Consider the following 20,528-nt stretch of genomic DNA (forward strand, 5'->3'; position numbering starts at 1 on the left):
TCACTCTCACTCACTCACTCACTCTCACTTCCCCTCCAGGATAAGGAGTCATTGCTGCAGCAGCAGTTGTCAAATCGTCTCCAGATTTCAGCGCTGCAGTCTAAACTGGACGAGACCCGTCACTGTTACCATGACAACAATGCTAGCACCCCCTACCCCATCCAGCTTCTCCGAGACACGTTGGACACCGCACAGCAAGACCTGCAGGACAAGGAGCAACAGGTGTGTGTTTCCAACCTCAACACCTGCTTTAGTGGAAGGCCTAACAGAGCTTCACTGCTACCTGCTGGCTAGTGCATAGAGATCTTTGGCCAGAAGATTAGTTTGCTTGGTTGGATTAATTTGTTAACGTGTGTGTTCTAGGTGTGTGTGTTGGTTGGTCAAATGGAGGAGACTCAGAGAGACCTGACCATAAAAGAGGCGGAGTTAAAACACCTCACACTCCAGCTGGCGCTCCTGACCAATCAGAACACAGATACCATCACCCAGCTTCACGACCAAGCCGCTTCTCTCAAAGTGGGTCTGCTACAGGTTTCAGTCATGCTAGTACTTGTTAGTCCTCTCTTATGCCAACAATGATTGTCCTACTGTGTTCTAAATCTCCTCCCTGTGTCTCTCTCTGTTCAGGAGACCGTTTCAGCCCTTACCTTTCGCCTGGAGGAGAGAGAGCTAGGAGAGGAGAAAGAGGAGGAGAGTCTCCCATCTGCTCTGTTAGAGGAGAAGAATGATGAGATAGACCACCTGACCCAGGAGATACACAAGCTAGAACTGGAGCTGGACACAGCCAGGGACATCACGGTACACACACAGACCTCCATAATCCAGCCCTGTTATATAATGTCATAATCTCTCAGAATTCAAACTACTGTGACCTCAATGTAGTACACACTACACACACAATGGAACTCATTATTTTTGCCTGGACTTGAAGCCATTCTCCTGGTCTCTACAGGCGTTCCAGACAGAAGTTGAAGACCTGCGCTCCCAGGTGGAGCACCTCCGCTGTGACATCATCAGGTTGCGTCAGGACAAGCAGGAAGAGGAGGAGCGGCTTCACGAGGTCATCAGCACGCTACAGGCGGAGCTAAACACCCTTGGCCCCGCCTACCACGAGGTCAGTGACCTATCACAAGAGGGCGACAGTGTTAACCCTTCGGCTGCTCCCAGCCCGGAACCTGCCAACTACCCCCAACCAGAGAGTGGAGGACCGAGAGGAGGAAAGGGCGACAGTCTTAAGCAGGAGATGCGTCTCCACTTCTCTTCTTGTTCTCTCCGTTCTCGTGTGGAGGCCCTGCAGGGGCAGCTGGAGATGACGGTGGGAGAAAAGGAGGCGATGGAGAGACTGCTGCTCTCTCAGGAGGAAGAGTACAGAGGACAGGGGGAGGAGATGGGGAGGAGACTCAGGGAAGAGAGGGAGAGAGGGGATGAGGTAAAGAGAGAACTCATTCTAAAAGAGGCTGAGCTTGAAGAGGTGAGAGCCAGGAAAGAAGGGCTGGAGGAGGAGAGGGATGCAGCTGTGGAGGAGAGTGGTCGCTGGCAGGCTCTTTTCAAGGAGACAAACTCCCTGCGAGGGGAGAAAACTCGGCTAGACTCCCTGGTCCTGGAGCTAAAATCAAGGGTTGAAGAGCGGGAGAAAGAGACTGAAGCCCTTCTTCAGACTGTGGTGGCTGTCGAGACAGCGAATGCAGAACTTTCGTCAGAACGCGAGGCCCTGCGGATGAAGGAGTGCAGACTCCAAGAGGAAATGGAACGCCTCCAGCAGGAAGTGACCTCTCAGAGGGCCTGCCTCCAGGAAGTCAGCTGTCAACTAGAGGAGAGGCGAGCCAACCAGGAGGAGGCTCAGAAGGAAGTGCTGGTAAGTGGCGGCAGCGTCGATCCAATCAGATTGACTCAACATGTGGCATCAATTTAAACACATTTCTTTCTAGCCCAGTAGGAGCAGTGGTATATTTAGTAGTATTAGTTATTTGTAGAATTAGTTGGTAGGTAAAGGTTGACGCACGAAGGATAAGTTGTCTGCTTTGGAAGCCTGCCTTTGATGTTTTCATTCAAACTTAAGTACTCCATTCCATTAAGCCTCTCTAAGCCTAACTTGCAACACTAAGTAGCTTTCACTATTTAGGTATTTTGCTGTCAGCTCAGCTCCCTCTACCACAGCTGGCTATGGTTAAAGAGGGAGAGAGTGAACGAGAGATTGAGTCTTTGGAGAAAAAGCATCTGCTAAATGGTATATTTAAAGAGGGGGAGAGACTAAGAGTGAGCATAAGAGAGAAACTATGAGATGTTGATGTGTTGGCACTCAACAGAAGTGTTACTCACAGAGAAGTGACCTCATCAGAAAGAGGAAGTCAGGAGTGGTCAGAAAACAGCTCCGTGTTGTGAAGTTCTTTCACACTGGCATTTATTTACTTTCTTTCTGAAAATGGAGAATGGAGTATAGTTTTCTTGCCATGTGTTCTGGAATGGGAGTTGCCAAGCACTATTTTATTTAAACACTCTTGGTGAACAGTTTGCTATAGATTTGTGTTTGGGGAAAATGATGGGTGTTGAGTAGGGTTAGTCGTTCAGTGTTGTACACTGCATTTTCTGCACATTGTGGGTAGGAAGGGTAAGGGAGTTGTGTTGGTGTGCATTTTGCACATGTTTCTTGTTGTCTTCAAGGTTTTTAGTGCTGTTCTTGAATGAATCAAAGCCCTGGATAATAGGTTGCAAGAAAGATTTTGTGCAAATAAGACTGATTACATATTTGATGGTGCTGTTGATATTGATCATACTGATGATGATGAAGGCTGTTCTCTTACAGACGTGTGCTGAGGAGACTCTGGCGAAGGCTGACGCTGCCCTGAGACAGAGGGAGGAGGAGCTACAGAGACTAGGGGTGGAGCATCAAGCCCTGGGGGCAGAGTTGGCAGCTGTGAAGGAGGGTCTTTGCTCCAGCACAGAGAGAGCTGAGAAACTACTGGAGGAGGGACAGGTAGTGTGTGTGTGTGTGTGTGTGTGCGCATTTAAACTGAACATGTAAAATTAATTTTTTTAAGGACTGTAAATAACACTTTTCTCTTATTTCATTCACCTGTCAATCAGACCAAGGACCGGGCCCTGGCTGACCTGGAAACCAATAACCAGCATCTGAAGGCGGAGCTCCGGGGCCTACAGGAAGACCTGGCCGTGCAGCAAGAGGAGCTGGCCTATCAGCAAGGAGAACTGCTGCAGCTCAGACAGACCTGCAACCCGCACAACAGACAGACACACTCATTGAAGGGTGAGTACACATTCAAGCTGCTACACAGACAATGATGTTTCTCTGAGTGCAGAGCTGTTGGTTGACTGTGATCATCTTCCTCCTCCAGACGTCACGCCCAGAGGATTCCAGGACAGTGTGTCTCGCAACGAGTCCCTGAGTTCTCCCGAGGTTCTCCGTCGACTGGACTGTTCTGAGGAGAGAACCAGAGAGGACAGGTTCCACCCCTCTGTTCTCCACGGTTCTAGACTTTCTGACCTCAGTGCTTTAAACAGCACAGGCCTGGAGCTCCAGGCTAAAGCCTCCCCCAGGGGAAGGCAAGACCAGTCCTGCCAAGGGACAATCAGCCCAGAGCTGGGCACACACAGCACCCACTCCCCTGGGTCCATCTCTGCCTCGGACAACCTCTCCATGTTGGACTCAATGGACGCTGACAAGGTAGGTGGAAAAAGTGTTGGGAAAAGTGTCCACACACACACACACACACACACACACACACACATATATATTAAACCTCTCTCACCTGTCAGGTGCATGAGCTGGAAGCCCTGGACCTGACGGCCCCTCCCTCATCTCTTGGCTCCGCCTCTTCTCTGTCTGCAACGGAGTGGGCCAGTGATGGATATGGCAGCAGTAAGTCTGTTTGTCTGTCATTTTGTTGGTCTTGTCTGTCTGTGTTCATGTGTCTAACCTCTCTGTCTCTGTTTCTTTCTCTCGGTCGTGTAGATGTCAGTTCAGAGCTCGGTGTAAGACTCAAGGTAGAGTTGGAGCAGACAGAGAGGCTGGACGCTCAGTTCTTGGAGTACCTGCATTGTCGAGGCATGAACCCCGCAGCCAACACACACACAGGCAGCGCCGCCGGGAGTATGAGCTACAACGACGAACTGTTGTCTCCTGAACTACAGGTATGAACACACACCTTAAATGTTACAAATGAGCCCTACACCAAAATATGTGTGTGTGTTTCCAGGGTCTGTTGAAGAGAGTGTACCAGGAGAGCTGCAGGGTTCTTGCCCTCTCCCAGCATAACGCCCCCTCTAAATACCCCTCATTGGACCCGGCGATCTGTCAGTTAGACTCTAAAGCTCCTCCAATGGGTTGGGAGCAGGAGAAGAGGGCATTACAGGAAACTGTCATCGCTCTGAGAGAACTGCTCTGTCGGATGGCACAGAGACCGGTGAGTGTGTGTGTGTGAGATGTGTGCTTAACTTCTGCATGTGTGCATACTGACCCTCCTGTGTGTTTTAACAGGAGAACTCGGTGGATGCTGGTTGGAGCAGAGGGCTGGAGGCTGCAGTAAGGGGTGTGTTTGACTGTGAGAGGGCAGGGCTTCGCTCTGAGCTGCAGGCCTTTCTCTCCTCCCACCCTGAGATAGACTCCATCCACCTCCTCCGTCAGCTGGGAACACTGCTACAGAGACAGGTGTGTGTTTGGAGTGGTCTCCACCAAGGCAGGCCTGTACACTGTTAAAAAAATATATATAAAAAAAAAAGCTTCACTATCTGCTTAGCTTAATTGAAAGGGTTAAATAACGCTCTCCCCTCCCTCGCTCTGCCTCATCGCTCCAGGAGGAGCAGCAGCGTGTTGTGGTGGAGCGTCTGCTCTCTGCAGACAGACACGGTCTGCAGCTGCAGCACTCCCAGGGGGAGGAGTCATCTAAAAGGGAGGTGTTATCCAGGCTGAGGGCGGAACTAGAGGAGAGCAGAGAACGACTTAACTCCTCCCACAGCACCCAGCAGGAACTACAAAACGAGATCCGCAAACTCAGGTATACATACATACATACATACATACCTACATGGTGACTTGCCTGCCATGTGATTATAATTGGACATTTTATCAGTTAAACCTGAAACGCACCAAGGTTAAACATGGTGCCTTTCAGGTTTAACTGATAAAATGTCCAATTATAATCACATGGCAGGCAAGTCACCAAGTTCACTCAAATGATCGATGTTCAGCGGTCATATAACACTTCAAACCAATGCCCAATACTACTGCCATATGCACACACATTAATAAAAATACTGATGTGTGTGTCCTCTCCCAGGCTGTGTATAGAGGACTGTGAGGAGGCTGTAAGGAGGGAGGAGACCAGAGTCCAGGAGCTACAGCAGGAGCTGGACCAGGAGAGAACTCACACACACCTCCGGGAGAAGGAAGAGGAGCAGCAGAGATCAGAGGTCGTGACCCTGAGGGGTCAGCTGGACCAGGAGAGGACGACCTGTAGTAACCTCCGACAGGAACTCCAGATAGAAATCTCCCGCGGCCACCTCCTCCAATCACAGCTCGACACACGGCTAGCCGATGCCCACAAGGAGCTGGAGGAGGAGCGTGCCCGTTCCGCCCGGCAACTCGACACTTTCCAGTCACAGGAAAAGAATCGGCTGGAACACTTCCTGAAAGAGGCTGAGTCCCGCCTAGCCGACGCCCACGTGAAGGAACTGGAGGAGGAACGGGAGCGCTCCGCCCGGCGTCTCGATGACATCACACTCAGACAAGAAGCGGACGCGTCCCGAGACAGGAAGTTCATCTCAGAGCTCCGCTCTCAACTGGAGCAGGAGAAGAGGCAGGGGGAGGAGCTAGCCACCGTGACAGACGGGCTGAGGGCGGAACTTCTGCAGAAACGGAGGAGAGTAGAGGAGGAAGAGAGGAAGAGGAGAGAGGAGGCACAGAGAGATCAGGATGCTGCAGCCTGCCTCCGAGTTACTATGGAGACACTCAAGGAGCAGAAGCAGGAGGCTAGTCGAGCATTGGAGACGGAGAGAGAGCGTTCTGGTCGCTTAGGGGTGGAGCTCAATGTGCTGAGGGAGAGGCTTCGATCGGTCAATGATGAGGAGAGGGAGCGGGAGCAACAGAGGGAGAGGAGGAGGAGGAGGGAGAGACAGGAGCAGACGGTGAGGGAGAGGCGACACGAGAGAACCAGCAACAAACTGGTGAGATTTTCACAACATTTTAGCATTGCCTGTCTGACTTGTAATACAACAGTGTCTCAGCCACTTATATGCCATCTTTTTCTTGTTTACTTTCCTGTTTTCTCTTCCCTCTCTCTCTGCAGTGTGAATTGGAGTTATTGCGGCAGCAGGACCAGCAGAGGATGAGAGATCTCCAGCAGACTCTGGCTGAGCTAGAGAGGGAGGAGAGGGAGATGGCCACAGAGAGACTGTCCAACCGACACCAGCACAACTCCAGCCCACTCCAACCCAAGAATAACACCTCGACTGGGCCAGACCAGACCAGCACAGCCCTATACAACCACCAGGTACCAGAAATGGCTGATCATAGCTAGGCCCATGCATAGCAACATGAAGCACTGGGAGATGTGCTACACGGCAGTGTTTTAAATGTATTTATGGTGTTTGGGGGGGATTTGTGACGACAATAAATGAGTTTTATAAGGACCATGATAACCAATTTCTCTCTCCCTGCAGTCTTCCTCGGCACTGCGGGAGAGTTTGTCGAGGGAGAACTCTGACCTGTCGGCCCGCGTGAAGGAGCTGAGTCAGGAGAGGGTTAACCTGAAACACACCCTGTCCTGTCTGGAACGACAGCTACGACAGGCAGAGACTGACAACCGACCCAGCACTGACCTCAGCAACAGCAAGGTGAGCCACACGCGCAAACTAACAAACTCACGCACACACACACTCGACCTCTGGGCTGAAAGTCCCCATGGATCGTCTGGTGTGAAGTCCCTTGTCTTGACGTCCCTTTAACCCTGTGTTTGTGTTTCTGTCCCTCTAGTTCCAGCAACTGTATGAGCGCTATCTACGGGCTGAGAGCTTTAGGAAGTCTCTGGTCTACCAGAAGCGCTACCTCCTGCTGCTGCTGGGGGGTTTTCAGGACTGTGAACAGGCAACTCTCTGTCTTATCGCTCAGATGGGGGCGCACCCCTCGCCCCCCCACGCCCACACACACTCTCCCCTCTCACGCTTCAGAGCTGCAGTACGAGCTGTCATCGCCATCTCACGGTGGGTTATATTGCTCGTGTGGGTGGGTGTTATATGTTAGAGCAATGGGTAATTGTGTCATGCATGTTAGCCCTTCCCTGTCCTTCTCCAGACTGAAGTTCCTGACCAGGAAGTGGCAGAGAGTCGTCAGGAGAGGAGTTACAACAACTGTCACTGTCAACGGACACAGCACAGGTGCGTGTGAGACATCCTGAGCGATGAAGATGGGATTACCAAGGTCACACAGGCAAAGTACATCGACTGTTTTTGTAACCTTTCTATTTCTCTCTCAGCTTCCAGGACTGAGGTTTTGAGGCAGCAACAGCCACTGGCCAATCACAACTCCTCTCCACCTACTAGAGACAGCAGCCCCACCCGTAAGGGTGTGGTCTCACCAATGAAATCACCCTTCAGGCTGCAAAACCGGGTACTGCTCCTTCCAACGTAAACATCCATTCATTTGAGGGGAAATCTCTTAACGACATGGCTTGAGATTTAATTTCTTTCCTTTTCTCTCTTCCTCTTTTCTCTTATCCCCCTAGAGTGTACTCCAACCCGGCCCTGTCCTCTGAGTGTGCTCCGTCCAGTGTTCTGTCCCAGGATGCCGAGCGGTCTCTGACAGACTACATCCACCACCTGGAGAACGTACAGCAACGCCTGGGGGCTGCACGTCCAGGTACACACACACACCCTGGTTACACTTAATGGTTGGGCACACTCACTGAATGAGATGGGGGGGGGGCGATCAGAGGTGACAGGGAGAAAGAGGGGCTTTAGTTTGGTGATGGCATCGTACCACGGCGAGTCCACTACCCACAATCCCTGGGTTAGGGGACGGCATTGTTACCATGGACACACTTCCTCTCTAACAAACTGATCAATCAATTTCACCACCTCCAATCCCATCTCCTGACCCAGTTAGCAGGGATTACTTGTTTAATTCATGTTTTTAAGTATCCCTATATTTCTGTTATTACGGGGCTATCACTCAGTCAAGAGTGCGCCTGCGCAGGACGTCTGTTCGTTGATGGACCTAGCCGAGAGTGCAATGGCTACCTTGTAGTGTGTTCATACGGTATAGTAAACTTTGTTAAACTGGAACCTTGTCGTTGTCATTTCGAGTTAACATTAGTAGCAGAGGATGGCTAATAACTACAATGTGCCACCTCGCTTCGATGAGAAGAGGTCGTACGAAAGTTGGAAAAATGTACTTGGAATCTGGACACGGGTTACTAATCTGGACGCGAAAAAGCAAGCACTTGCGGTGGTATTATCGCTCGAGGGAAGAGCGAGAGATACAGCACTGGAAATATCCGTTGAGGATTTGAACAATGATGATGGTATGGGAACTTTGATCAGAGCACTGGATTCTGTATTTCTTAAAGAAGAGAAAGACCGTGCCTATGAGGCATATTCAAACTTTGACAGTGTTCAATCAAAATCAATCAATCAATCAAATTTATTTTTATATAGCCCTTCGTACATCAGCTGATATCTCAAAGTGCTGTACAGAAACCCAGCCTAAAACCCCAAACAGCAAGCAAAGCATGTGAAAGAAGCACGGTGGCTAGGAAAAACTCCCTAGGAAAAACTCCCTAGAAAGGCCAAAAACCTAGGAAGAAACCTAGAGAGGAACCAGGCTATGAGGGGTGGCCAGTCCTCTTCTGGCTGTGCTGGGTGGATATTATAACAGAACATGGTCAAGATGTTAAAATGTTCATAAATGACCAGCATGGTCAAATAATAATAATCATAGTAGTTGTCGAGGGTGCAACAAGCACGTCCGGTGAACAGGTCAGGGTTCCATAGCCGCAGGCAGAACAGTTGAAACTGGAGCAGTAGCACGGCCAGGTGGACTGGGGACAGTCATCATACCAGGTAGTCCTGAGGCATGGTCCTAGGGCTCAGGTCCTCCGAGAGAAAGACAGAAAGAGAGAATTAGAGAGAGCATATTTAAATTCACACAGGACACCGGATAAGACAAGAGAAATACTCCAGATGTAACAGACTGACCCTAGCCCCCGACACATAAACTACTGCAGCATAAATACTGGAGGCTGAGACAGGAGGGATCAGAAGACACTGTGGCCCCATCCGATGATACCCCCGGACAGGGCCAAACAGGCAGGATATAACCCCACCCACTTTGCCAAAGCACAGCCCCCACACCACTAGAGGGATGTCTCCAACCACCAACTTTCCGTCCTAAGACAAGGCCGAGTATAGCCCACAACGATCTCCGCCATGGCACAACCCAAGGGGGGGCGCCAACCCAGACAGGAAGACCACGTCAGTGACTCAACCCACTCCCATGGACGGCATGGAAGAACACCAGTAAGCCAGTGACTCAGCCCCTGTAAAAGGGTTAGAGGCAGAGAATCCCAGTGGAAAGAGGGGAACCGGCAAGGCAGAGACAGCAAGGGCGGTTCGTTGCTCCAGCCTTTCCGTTCACCTTCACACTCCTGGGCCAGACTATACTTAATCATAGGACCTACTGAAGAGATAAGTCTTCAGTAAAGACTTAAAGGTTGAGACTGAGTCTGCGTCTCTCACATTGGTAGGCAGACCATTCCATAAAAATGGAGCTCTATAGGAGAAAGCCCTACCTCCAGCCGTTTGCTTAGAAATTCTAGGGACAATTAGGAGGCCTCGCGTCTTGTGACCGTAGCGTACGTGTAGGTATGTACGGCAGGACCAAATCGGAAAGATAGGTAGGAGCAAGCCCATGTAATGCTTTGTAGGTTAGCAGTAAAACCTTGAAATCAGCCCTTGCCTTAACAGGAAGCCAGTGTAGGGAGGCTAGCACTGGAGTAATATGATCACATTTTTTGGTTCTAGTCAGGATTCTAGCAGCCGTATTTAGCACTAACTGAAGTTTATTTAGTGCTTTATCCGGGTAGCCGGAAAGTAGAGCATTGCAGTAGTCCAGCCTAGAAGTAACAAAAGCATGGATTAATTTTTCTGCGTCATTTTTGGACAGAAAGTTTCTGATTTTTGCAATGTTACGTAGATGGAAAAAAGCTGTCCTTGAAACAGTCTTGATATGTTCTTCAAAAGAGAGATCAGGGTCCAGAGTAACGCCGAGGTCCTTCACAGTTTTATTTGAGACGACTGTACAACCATCCAGATTAATTGTCAGATTCAACAGAAGATCTCTTTGTTTCTTGGGACCTAGAACAAGCATCTCTGTTTTGTCCGAGTTTAAAAGTAGAAAGTTTGCAGCCATCCACTTCTTTATGTCTGAAACACAGGCTTCTAGCGAGGGCAATTTTGGGGCTTCACCATGTTTCATTGAAATGTACAGCTGTGTGTCGTCCGCATAGCAGTGATATTTAACATTATGTTTTCGAATGACATCCCCAAGAGGTAAAATATATAGTGAAAACAATAGTGGTCCTAAAACGGAACCTTGAGGAACACCGAAATTTACAGTTGATTTGTCAGAGGACAAACCATTCACAGAGACAAACTGATATCTTTCCGACAGATAAGATCTAAACCAGGCCAGAACTTGTCCATGTAGACCAATTTGGGTTTCCAATCTCTCCAAAAGAATGTGGTGATCGATGGTATCAAAAGCGGCACTAAGATCTAGGAGCACGAGGACAGATGCAGAGCCTCGGTCTGACGTCATTAAAAGGTAATTTACCACCTTCACAAGTGCAGTCTCAGTGCTATGATGGGGTCTAAAACCAGACTGAAGCGTTTCGTATACATTGTTTGTCTTCAGGAAGGCAGTGAGTAGCTGTGCAACAGCTTTTTCTAAAATTTTTTAGAGGAATGGAAGATTCGATATAGGCCGATAGTTTTTTTATAATTTCTGGATCAAGATTCGGCTTTTTCAAGAGAGGCTTTATTACTGCCACTTTTAGTGAGCTTGGTACACATCCGGTGGATAGAGAGCCGTTTATTATGTTCAACATAGGAGGGCCAAGCACAGGAAGCAGCTCTTTCAGTAGTTTAGTTGGAATAGGGTCCAGTATGCAGCTTGAGGGTTTGGAGGCCATGATTATTTTCATCATTGTGTCAAGAGATATAGTACTTGATCCTAGGTCCTGGCAGAGTTGTGTAGACTCAGGACAATGGAGCTTTGGAGGAATACCCAGATTTAAAGAGGAGTCTGTAATTTGCTTTCTAATGATCATGATCTTTTCCTCAAAGAAGTTCATAAATGTATTACTGCTGAAGTGAAAGCCATCCTCCATTTGCGAAGGCTGCTTTTTAGTTAGCTTTGCGACAGTATCAAAAATAAATTTCGGAATGTTCTTATTTTCCTCAATTAAGTTGGAAAAATAGGATGATCGAGCAGCAGTGAGGGCTCTTCGATACTGCACGGTACTGTCTTTCCAAGCTAGTCGGAAGACTTCCAGTTTGGTGTGGCGCCATTTCCGTTCCAATTTTCTGGAAGCTTGCTTCAGAGCTCGTGTATTTTCTGTATACCAGGGAGCTAGTTTCTTATGACAGATGTTTTTAGGGGTGCAACTGCATCTAGGGTATTGCGCAAGGTTAAATTGAGTTCCTCAGTTAGGTGGTTAACTGATTTTTGTCCTCTGACGTCCTTGGGTAGGCAGAGGCAGTCTGGAAGGGCATCAAGGAATCTTTGGGTTGTCTGAGAATTTATAGCACGACTTTTAATGCTCCTTGGTTGGGATCTGAGCAGATTATTTGTTGCAATTGCAAACGTAATAAAATGGTGGTCCGATAGTCCAGGATTATGAGGAAAAACATTAAGATCCACAACATTTATTCCATGGGACAAAACTAGGTCCAGAGTATGACTGTGGCAGTGAGTAGGTCCAGAGACATGTTGGACAAAACCCACTGAGTCGATGATGGCTCCGAAAGCCTTTTGGAGTGGGTCTGTGGACTTTTCCATGTGAATGTTAAAGTCACCAAAAATTTGAATATTATCTGCTATGACTACAAGATCCGATAGGAATTCAGGGAACTCAGTGAGGAACACTGCATATGGCCCAGGAGGCCTGTAAACAGTAGCTATAAAAAGTGAGTGAGTAGGCTGCATAGATTTCATGACTAGAAGCTCAAAAGACGAAAAACGTCATTGTTTTTTTTTTTGTAAATTGAAATTTGCTATCGTAAATGTTAGCAACACCTCCGCCTTTGCCGGATGCACGGGGGGTATGGTCACTAGTGTAACCAGGGGTGAGGCCTCATTTAACACAGTAAATTCATCAGGCTTAAGCCATGTTTCAGTCAGGCCAATCACATCAAGATTATTATCAGTGATTAGTTCATTGACTATAACTGCCTTGGAAGTGAGGGATCTAACATTAAGTAACCCAATTTTGAGATGTGAGGTATCACAATCTCTTTCAATAATGGCAGGAATGGAGGAGGTCTTTATACTAGTGAGATTGCTAAAGCGAACACCGCCATTTTTAATTTTGCCCAACCTAGATCGAGGCACAGACACGGTCTCAATGGGGAAAGCAGAGCTGACTACGCTGACTGTGCTAGTGGCAGACTCCACTAAGCTGGCAGGCTGGCTAACAGCCTGCTGCCTGGCCTGCACCCTATCTCATTGTGGAGCTAGAGGAGTTAGAGCCCTGTCTATGTTCGTAGATAAGATGGAGTCCGTCACTCCTCAACAGGCCAGGCTTGGTCCTGTTTGTGGGTGAGTCCCAGAAAGAGGGCCAATTATCTACAAATTCTATCTTTTGGGAGGGGCAGAAAACAGTTTTCAACCAGCGATTGAGTTGTGAGACTCTGCTGTAGAGCTCATCACTCCCCCTAACTGGGAGGGGGCCAGAGACAATTAATCGATGCCGACACATCTTTCTAGCTGATTTACACGCTGAAGCTATGTTGCGCTTGGTGACCTCTGACTGTTTCATCCTAACATCGTTGGTGCCGACGTGGATAACAATATCTCTATACTCTCTACACTCGCCAGTTTTAGCTTTAGCCAGCACCGTCTTTAGATTCGCCTTAACGTCGGTAGCCCTGCCCCCTGGTAAACAGTGTATGATCGCTGGATGATTAGTTTTAAGTCTAATACTGCGGGTAATGGAGTCGCCAATGACTAGGGTTTTCAATTTGTCAGAGCTAATGGTGGGAGCCGTCGGTGTCTCAGACCCCACAACGGGAGGAGTAGAGACCAGAGAAGTCTCGGCCTCCGACTCCGACTCGCTGCTTAATGGGGAGAACCGGTTGAAAGTTTCTGTCGGGTGAATAAGCGACACCGGTTGAGCATTCCTACAGCGTTTCCCTCCAGAAGCCATGAGAAAGTTGTCCGGCTGCGGGGACCGTGCGAGGGGGTTTATACTAACGTTACTATCTGTACTTACTGGTGGCACAGACGCTGTTTCATCCTTTCCTACACTGAAATTACCCTTGCCTAACGATTGCGTCTGAAGCTGGGCTTGCAGCACAGCTATCCTTGCCGTTAGGCGATCGTTCTCCTGTATATTATAAGTACAACGACTGCAATTAGAAGGCATCATGTTAATGTTACTTAGCTTCGGCTGTTTGAAGTCCTGACGAACCATGTCCAGATAAAACCTCCGGGGTGAAAAAGTTGAGTGAGGGAAAAAGTAAAAATATACGGTAATGAAAAAGTAAAAAACCGTCAGGTAGCAAAGTAAGATCGGCACCAAAACGCACAGCAGCGTAAACAAGTCTGCAAGTTGTGACCGGAAACAGAGTCAATGTTACGAGAGATATTTCGGTTGCAATAACGGACTACATCATTGATTTCGAACAGAGGTACAATAGGATGCGCAAGTACGACATGGTTCTCCCGGATGCAGTTAGCGTTCAAATTGCTAGATACTGCCTGTCTAGATGGTAGGGAGAAACAGTTGGCTTTGACTGCTTGTACTGTACTGACTTTTGCATCAATGAAGTCGGCACTAAAAATATTTTTGGGTGTAAAGACGTCTGTCGCGCCGTTAACAGATGGAATGCAAGTGAGTGACGGAGCATATTTCACCGAGCAGCAGAGAAAAGGCGCCAAAAAGTCACTTTCTCAAGACGGCGCCATTTCCCGGCGCAAATCCACTGGACAAATATGGAAGGAGATCAAAATGTGCTATTTGTCAAAGCACTTACCATTGGGTTAAAGACTGTCCTCATAAAAATGAACAAGTTAAACTAACAGAGGAAAATGTAAACACAGAGAGAGAGCAGTGTAACATTACACTGTTTTCAAATGAATCTGCTTCTGATACTGAGATTTTTATAGTTGAATCGTTTAGGATCTGCTGTGATTGATACTGCATGTACACGGACAGTGTGTGGTGCAAAATGGCTTGATAGCTATGTCAGTGAACTAAATATGAAAGAAGTACAAAATATGATTGACACACCAAGCAACAGAGCGTTCAAATTTGGAGATGGGAGAATTGTCCATCCTACCAAGAGTTAAGATACCAGCAAAAATTGGTCAGACAAAGTGTCACATTGAAACAGACGTGGTCCCTACAGATGTCCCCTTACTATTAAGCAAAGCTTCCCTCAAGAAGGCAGGGGCTGTCTAGACATAAAAAATGGCAAAGCAGTGATGTTTAAACAACCAGTGACTCTTGAACTTACTACCTCAGGCCAGTATTGTGTAAACAATTTAGACAAAGACATCACACAGAGTCCATGCAAAAATGAGATTCTGACGGACACAGAGCACATGGAGATTCTGACAGTCACAGAGAACATGAACACAAAAGAAAAACACAAAGTATTGTTAAAGCTTCACAAACAGTTTGGACATGCTACAGTTGAGACTTCAGAAGTTACTCAGCGGTTCAGGGAATAATGATGAGAGTATTTCCATTCTACAGCAGATGGTTAACAGTTGTGAGATGTCAAAAATACAGTAAACCTAAGCCCAAACCAGGTGTTGGTTTGCCACTAGCTTCCAAATACAATGAAACAGTGGCTGTAGATCTACATGAGTTAGCACCAAGTGTGTGGTACCTTCACATAATCGACCACTTCACACGCTTCAGCGCTGGAAGCATTGTGAATACAAAGAAACACAGTGACATCGTCAAGCACTTCATTCATTCCTGGATATGTGTGCATGGCCCACCCCAGAAATTGTACAGTGACAATGGAGGAGAATTCAATAATAATGAAATAAGAGAAATGGCTGAGAACTTCTACATGGAAGTAAAGACAACTGCTGCATACAGTCCATGGAGCAATGGACTTCTGGAGAGACACAATCAAACACTCACAGAGATCATGCTGAAAGTGAAGCAAGACAATGGATGTGACTGGAACACAGCCCTAGATTGGGCTTTGATGGCAAACTCAATGCACAATGTTCATGGTTACAGCCCATACCAACTAGTGTTCGGGCAGAACCCTAATCTTCCCTCTGTACTGGTTGACAAGCCACCAGCACTAGAAGGGGCCAGTGTGAGTGCATGGGTGGGACAGCACCTTTCAGCACTACATGCAGAGAGAAAAGCGTTCACTGAAGCAGAGTGCTCAGAAAGAATTCGCAGGGCTCTGCGTAAACAGCTACGACCCGCCGATGAGAAGTACGAAACTGGAAACAAAGTGTACAACAAACGGGTTGACTATTAAGAGTGGAAAGGACCGGGAGTAGTCATTGGCCAAGATGGTGTGGTGATATTTGTGAGGCACGGAGGCATCATTGTCAGGGTGCATCACTCAAGATTGCGGAAAGTAAAGGATCAACAAGATAGAGGGGCTGTTGCTGAGAATCATCCTAATGAAAAGGAGACAGTAACAGACACAAACCTACCAGATGTCACATCCAATGATATGGACACTGAAACTGACACAGGAAATGAAGCAGAGACCTTCAAACATGCCACAGATAACACTGTTGAGGGTTCAAATGAGGAAAACATTCAACAACAGCCACATGTGTTAAGACAACATGGATGTCCCAATCTGAAAACTGGACAAACTGTTAAATACATGAGAAAGTGGTATTCCACATACAGCAACCGTCATTGGACGAGCAGGAAAAGCCAAAGGAAAACACCAGAACTGGTACAACTTGCAGTACTCTGAACAGGGTCAGCTGACCTGTCACTTGTACATAATCTCAGAATTGTAACAATGGAAAAACAGAATGACATTCAAAATGATGATGTACTTGAAACAAAGGACGTGTCATTTGACTCAGCTAAGCTAGATGAGCTCAGTAATTGGAGGGAAAATTGAGTGTTTGAGGAAGTTAAAGACATTGGCCAAAAATGTGTCTCAACAAGGTGGGTGTGTACCCTTAAAGAATCCTTAACTGGAATAGTGCCTAAAGCACGTCTAGTGGCTAGAGGTTTAGAGGAGCTGGCTGCTAAACAACTCACAAACGACTCATCTAGTGGCTAGAGGTTTAGAGGAGCTGGCTGCTAAACAACTCCCAAACGACTCACCGACATGCGCCTCAGAGTCACTCAGATTGCTGATGTCAGTGATCTGCCAGAAAAAATTGTAACTTAATTCCATAGACATCAAATCTGCATTTTTGCAGGGAACAGAGCTGTCAAGGGACATTCACATCCGACCTCCGCCTGAAGCTAAATGCGAAGGAACACTGTGGAAACTAAAAAAGAGTGTGTATGGACTGGCAGATGCATCACTCTACTGGTACAACAAAGTCAATGCAACAATGCTGAATACAGGTGGAAAACGGTCACAAGTGGATCCTGCAGTCTTCTATTGGCTTGATCAAAACTGCAATGTGACTGGAGTACTTGCCTGTCATGTTGATGACTTTATCTGGGGTGGCTCACAGACCTTTGCTACAACTGTGATTCCAAACCTCAAAGCTGTTTTCCAAGTCGGCCGTGAGGAACATGATCATTTTTGTTATGTTGGCATAGAGTTTATTACAGTTGATGGGACAATACAGATGCAACACGAGAGCTATATCAAAAATCTTCAACCCATTCACATGGATTCTTCAAGAGCCGTACAAAGGAATTCCCCTCTGTGGAATTGAAGCTGATTATTTTTTTTTATTTCACCTTTATTTAACCAGGTAGGCAAGTTGAGAACAAGTTCTCATTTACAATTGCGACCTGGCGAGGTTGAGGTCAAAGATAGGAAAAATTTGATGCGTTGCTAGACAGAGTAGACCTGATGTAATGGTTGCAACTTGGCATCTAACACGCCACTGTACAAACCATTCATGAGGCAAACAAAGTTGTTCGTAAACTGAAATCACAACAAGTGACTTTAAAGTTTCAGCATGTTGGAAAAGATGACTCTTTGAAACTAGTTGTCTTCAGTGATGCTTCGCTAGGGAACCTTACAGATGGAGGCACACAAGGTGGACATCTAATCGTGTTAATGGGTGAAGGAGGAAGATTCTCACCTATCTGTTGGCAGTCAGAAAGGATCAGAAGGGTTGTCCGAAGCACACTTGCTAGAGAAACACTTGCTCTTGCGGATGGAATTGACAATGCGATCTTTCTTGCAACTCTGTTCTCAGAGCTTACCACTGGTGAGACAAAACGGCACATTCTACCTGTAGTTTGTGTCACTGACAACTACTCATTAGTTGATGCTGTGAAGTCAACCAAGTCTGTCACAGAGAAAAGACTTTGTCTTGAGATTAGCAGCATCAAGGAACTTATTCAAGCACAGAGAATCCAGCGGATTCTGTGGTCGACCACAAAGGAACAGCTTGCTGACTGTCTGACTGAAAAAGGAGCATCCGGTCTTGTGCTCCTACAGGCTCTCCTCCTACAGGCTCTCAGTAATGGAAAGTGGCAGCTTGAGTAATACAAATAAAAACTGTCACACAACCCATTTGTAATGGGGAACTTGAATAATACTTGGACATTTAATTATGTGGTTGATGTTTAATTTGTCTTTAAAGAAAAGGGGGAGATTGTTAAGTTCATGTTTTAAGTATCCCTATATTTCTGTTATTACGGGGCTATCACTCAGTCAAGAGTGCGCCTGCGCAGGACGTCTGTTTGTTGATGGACCTAGCCGAGAGTGTAATGGCTACCTTGTAGTGTGTTCATACGGTATAGTAAACTTTGTTAAACTGGAACCTTGTCGTTGTGTCATTTCGCGTTAACATTACTTAGTCCCGCCTCCCAAGTTCCCCTGATATGATTGGCTATCGGCAGCGGTGGCTGCAAGAGAACAGGACATGGCTGTACCTCAGCTGTCTGTCCCCCATCTACCGGTACGGCCCAGGTGAGGACCTAACTACAAGTACCAGAATACTTTGCTTCGTTAATATCTCCCCACATCACCCTCACCATACTGAACAAACTACAAGTACCAGGATGCACGTCTCAGGGTAGGGTGCAATCTGGTGTAAGCAGGCACGTGTGGGTAGTCACTACGTAACTATTCAATGGACCATTGTTCATTTTAGAATGGCTTTCTTCTGTACTGGGAGTTTTCCACAGACACCTGAGTGTTTATGTGTGTGTGTTGCCCTTTTATCTGGTTCTGACACATTGTTTTCTCTCTCCTCCAGACTCCATCTCTTCTCTCCTACCACAAGAAGTCTGACTGCTGAAACTATGTATGAATGCCTCCTTTCAATGCAACATATTTATGATCCATCTTTGTGTTCAACTATACAAGGGAATGTATTTGTCTAATATCTGATTTAGAAAGTTAGAATTTTTTTTAAGACAAATGTATTTTTTTACAATTACTTTTTTTCTACAGATACTGTCGGCCTCCGAGTAAATCCTAAGAGGTCTTCTAACCCGAATGCATGTGTTTTTGAAAGTATTAGATCGATATTTTTCTACCTGACTTTTATTCAAGTTTGTATCTCTGATTCTGTATATATGTTCGCTGTTGTTAATATTTGTTAGTTTCACATGTGGATAAATGTGTCAAGTTTCACACTGGAATTCTGAGCTATAGATCAAAGCTGGTGAACATGTTTTGTCAATGATTTTTTTTTTTTATAGATCACCATTTCTACAAAATCAATAAATATTTGAATTGTGTGATTACCTGCCTTGCGCATTGGGTGTTTATCTTTTTAAGGCAGGATCAGACATGCAGACTTACATCAATACTTACAGTATTGTTAGATTTATGGGTTGGTCAAAAACTGATGGTGGTACAAACACCCCTACATTTTACTGTGTTAATCATTCATTAACACAGGTGATTTAGTTCTGGGGAGCTTTGTGCGCACATGTATTTACCATCTCAAAATGAGACCAGCGAGGAAAATAGTAACTACTAAGTAGGCTAGTTCTTTTAGACCAGTCATTCCAGTCCAGTGTCATTTGACAACAGTGTCGCAGACGGGGCAACCATAATCTTAATAACCAGCTAAAGCTTTGGTAGTTATGTCTTCAGTTACACTGCAGATCATGACAGTTCACATAGGGGTCAAATCACTGATATGACATGTATTGGTGCTCTGGTAATAATAGATTAAACAATTTCTATACTATATTAGAATGTCTATATCAGCAACAATTTCAGCTGGGGTTTAAATCACAGATGCCCATTAAATGATGTAATCATTCAGGGCATACAAGGTAGGAGGTACCAGTTCCACACTCGACTAACTAATGACCGTTTACATGCGCAGTTTTCCAGATATTGGCTCATCCCGTTTAAGGTCTTATTCCGTATAAACTGTTTACATGCACCTTTGATATCACGTTCACGAGTAACCCTGTATACATGAATACGCAGAATATTTCTTAAATCGAGTAGTAATTGAAATCTGGACACTGACTGCATATAACCTCACGTGCCATAATATGAACTCCTGCAGAATAATGCATGTCTTGCATTAAAATGATAGAAATTAGTTACATTTGCCTCGGGAACAGGAGTGGAGAACTATACTGAACTAAAATATAAACGTAACATGTAAAGTGTTGGTCCCTTGTTTCATGAGCTGAAATAAAAGATCCCAGAAATGTTCCATACAAAGTGTATTTTTCCAAAGTTTTGCGCACAACTTTGTTTACATCGCTGTTAGTGAGCATTTCTCCTTTGCCAAGATAATCCATCCATTTGACAGGTGTGGCATATCAAGAAGCGGATTAAACAGCATGATCATTACACTACTAGTGCATCATGTGTTTAGGAAAAAAGGCCACACTAAAATTAGTTTTGTCACAAAGTTTCAAAGGAGCGTGCAGTTGGCATACTGACTGCAGGAAGGTCCACCAGAGCTGTTGCCAGAGAACTGAATATTAATTTCTCTAACATAAGCCTCCAACTTCGTTTTCCAGAAGTCCAAACGGCCTCACAACCACAGACCACGTGTAACAACGCCAGTCCAGGACCTCCACATTCGGCTTCTTCACCTACGGGATCGTCTGAAACCAGCCACCCGGTGAAACTGGGTTTGCACAACCGAACAATTTCTGCACAAACGGTTAGAAGACGTC

General features: G+C 46.4%; 1 protein-coding gene across 11 annotated transcripts in view; it reads left to right on the plus strand.

Annotated features, from left to right (window-relative positions):
- Nucleotides 1-19,121, plus strand: part of LOC106574571 (pericentrin) — a 47,996-nt gene extending 28,875 nt beyond the window's left edge. For 8 of the 11 annotated variants that reach the window (XM_045697686.1, XM_045697690.1, XM_045697688.1 and 5 more), the window contains 20 exons: nucleotides 40-222; nucleotides 364-516; nucleotides 628-798; nucleotides 953-1,855; nucleotides 2,804-2,974; nucleotides 3,085-3,262; nucleotides 3,351-3,679; nucleotides 3,772-3,874; nucleotides 3,968-4,146; nucleotides 4,212-4,418; nucleotides 4,493-4,663; nucleotides 4,810-5,009; nucleotides 5,292-6,177; nucleotides 6,300-6,503; nucleotides 6,673-6,846; nucleotides 6,986-7,212; nucleotides 7,304-7,386; nucleotides 7,485-7,635; nucleotides 7,734-7,867; nucleotides 18,629-19,121. In XM_045697686.1, coding sequence (XP_045553642.1) covers nucleotides 40-222; nucleotides 364-516; nucleotides 628-798; nucleotides 953-1,855; nucleotides 2,804-2,974; nucleotides 3,085-3,262; nucleotides 3,351-3,679; nucleotides 3,772-3,874; nucleotides 3,968-4,146; nucleotides 4,212-4,418; nucleotides 4,493-4,663; nucleotides 4,810-5,009; nucleotides 5,292-6,177; nucleotides 6,300-6,503; nucleotides 6,673-6,846; nucleotides 6,986-7,212; nucleotides 7,304-7,386; nucleotides 7,485-7,635; nucleotides 7,734-7,867; nucleotides 18,629-18,663 — 4,842 coding nt within the window. In that variant the 3' untranslated portion in view covers nucleotides 18,664-19,121. The remainder of the gene's footprint in view (nucleotides 1-39; nucleotides 223-363; nucleotides 517-627; nucleotides 799-952; nucleotides 1,856-2,803; nucleotides 2,975-3,084; nucleotides 3,263-3,350; nucleotides 3,680-3,771; nucleotides 3,875-3,967; nucleotides 4,147-4,211; nucleotides 4,419-4,492; nucleotides 4,664-4,809; nucleotides 5,010-5,291; nucleotides 6,178-6,299; nucleotides 6,504-6,672; nucleotides 6,847-6,985; nucleotides 7,213-7,303; nucleotides 7,387-7,484; nucleotides 7,636-7,733; nucleotides 7,868-18,628) is intronic. The other 3 variants (XM_045697687.1, XR_006759812.1, XM_045697694.1) reach the window with 3 other exon arrangements.
- The last annotated feature ends 1,407 nt before the right edge of the window (nucleotides 19,122-20,528 follow it).

The sequence above is a fragment of the Salmo salar genome, chromosome ssa16, assembly GCF_905237065.1.
Source record: "Salmo salar chromosome ssa16, Ssal_v3.1, whole genome shotgun sequence".
Lineage (NCBI taxonomy): Eukaryota > Metazoa > Chordata > Actinopteri > Salmoniformes > Salmonidae > Salmo > Salmo salar.